This window comes from Sinocyclocheilus rhinocerous, unplaced genomic scaffold (genome assembly GCF_001515625.1).
Source record: "Sinocyclocheilus rhinocerous isolate Xijiao unplaced genomic scaffold, SAMN03320098_v1.1 scaffold11339, whole genome shotgun sequence".
Classification (NCBI taxonomy): Eukaryota; Metazoa; Chordata; class Actinopteri; order Cypriniformes; family Cyprinidae; genus Sinocyclocheilus; species Sinocyclocheilus rhinocerous.
This window is the reverse complement of record NW_015635231.1, coordinates 18,095-19,595: the sequence shown is the minus strand read 5'-3', so window position 1 is coordinate 19,595 and position 1,501 is coordinate 18,095. Positions and strand designations below refer to the sequence as shown.

The 1,501-nt window shown below is 35.6% G+C and overlaps 1 protein-coding gene across 1 annotated transcript in view; it reads right to left on the bottom strand.

Moving 5' to 3' along the window:
• LOC107746768 (peptidylprolyl isomerase domain and WD repeat-containing protein 1-like) overlaps positions 1 to 1,501 on the bottom strand; it is an 8,449-nt gene that overhangs the window by 1,012 nt on the left and 5,936 nt on the right. The window contains exon 4 of the mRNA XM_016561060.1: positions 323 to 430. Within this exon, the coding sequence (XP_016416546.1) occupies positions 323 to 430 (108 nt within the window). The remainder of the gene's footprint in view (positions 1 to 322; positions 431 to 1,501) is intronic.

Sequence of the window (1,501 nt, the reverse complement as noted above, 5' to 3'; positions counted from 1 at the left end):
TGTTGACTAACTGTACTTAAGTGAAACGCATGTGTGAAGCCTTTCCCTGTCCCCTATTGCAGGAGGATCTGAAGTTGTGAGAGATTTTGTTGTTAATGTGAGTTTTGGAAGTCTCTCAAGAAGCACAGTGCATATCCACGTTTGTTGTTGATTTGATGACGGCTTTTTGTATAACCATTCATAATATTATGCTATTAAAAACAAAGCTGTAAAACACTGATCTGAATGATGAATCATTAATGAAACTTGAGTATTTATAAAAAAAAAAGAAAAGAAAAAAAGGGTACTTTATTTTACAAAATCAGAAGCGAGCAGCTCAGACGGCACATCTATTTGACGGTGATGTTTATGATGCTGCTTCGCTACTCCCTGAAACAGACTCAGCTGCACCACACGGATGTTCTCTTGTTTGCCCAGGATCCGCACACACCTTGACAGCAAAAACATTTCAGACACACAGTAAAAGAGAGATACTTTCAGAACTGCTGAAAAGATTCATATTAACATTTTCTCGTTCTCGGTCTCGTTCTGTATCGCGTATATTGTCAGTGTCTGCGCTTGCTTGGCCATTTGTTGCGGATGAAAATAAGGAAAGTGTGTTCAAGCGCCAGCAGAAAACAGTGTAAAGAAATAGTCTTTGAGAGAAGCAGTCCTTATCAGCGGAAGTTAAAAGCAGCTCGTAAGTGTATTTACTTGTCTCATTAGTGTGTAGTGCAGTTGTCGTTAGTAGGAAACGCTTGTTTTGTTTACTGTGTGGAGACGTGCTGATATCACGTTTGGTCTCGTTCTGTATCGCGTATCTTGTCAGTGTCTGCGCTTGCTTGGCCATTTGTTGTGGAGAAAATAAGGAAAGTGTGTCCAGCTGAATTAATTTAGTATTTTGTTAGACGGGTATAAAAAAGCTTAGTTTACCGCGACAGCGGTCGCGTGAAGGCCTCCTCGTGTGAAGACCGAAGAGTGTAAAGACCATCGACTCTACCGTGCGACTCCACCGGGCAGGACACCGGCAAAGGATAAGTATCGCTTTTTATTTCTCCTCTTTCCTACTACTTGTTTCACTTCTGTTTCAGTTTTTATAACCATTTCTTACTATGTGAAAGTTGTTGTATTTTAGCATGTGTGTTTGGCAGTGTTATTTTTTAGGATTACTGATAAACTACTGTCATTTGATTTGTATTATTTGTATTTGTTATTTATTTTAATTTTAGTTAAATTATGTCTGAATTTATTATGTCTGTATAGGTCTTTAATTACGTTTTTAGTTTTATTTAATTTGAGTTATTTTAATACTTCAACAAACTAAATGGAAATGAAAAAATATATATAATGAATTTATAAATGTGTATATATACAGTATATATATATCTGTGTGTGTGTGTGGTTGTACATACACATAAGTAGTTGTTTTTTTGGTGTTTGGTTTAGTGTTATGTTAGAATCATTATTATACTCTTATACCTTTTGTTCTTTAATATTTTGAATAGTTTTTAGCTTTATTTTT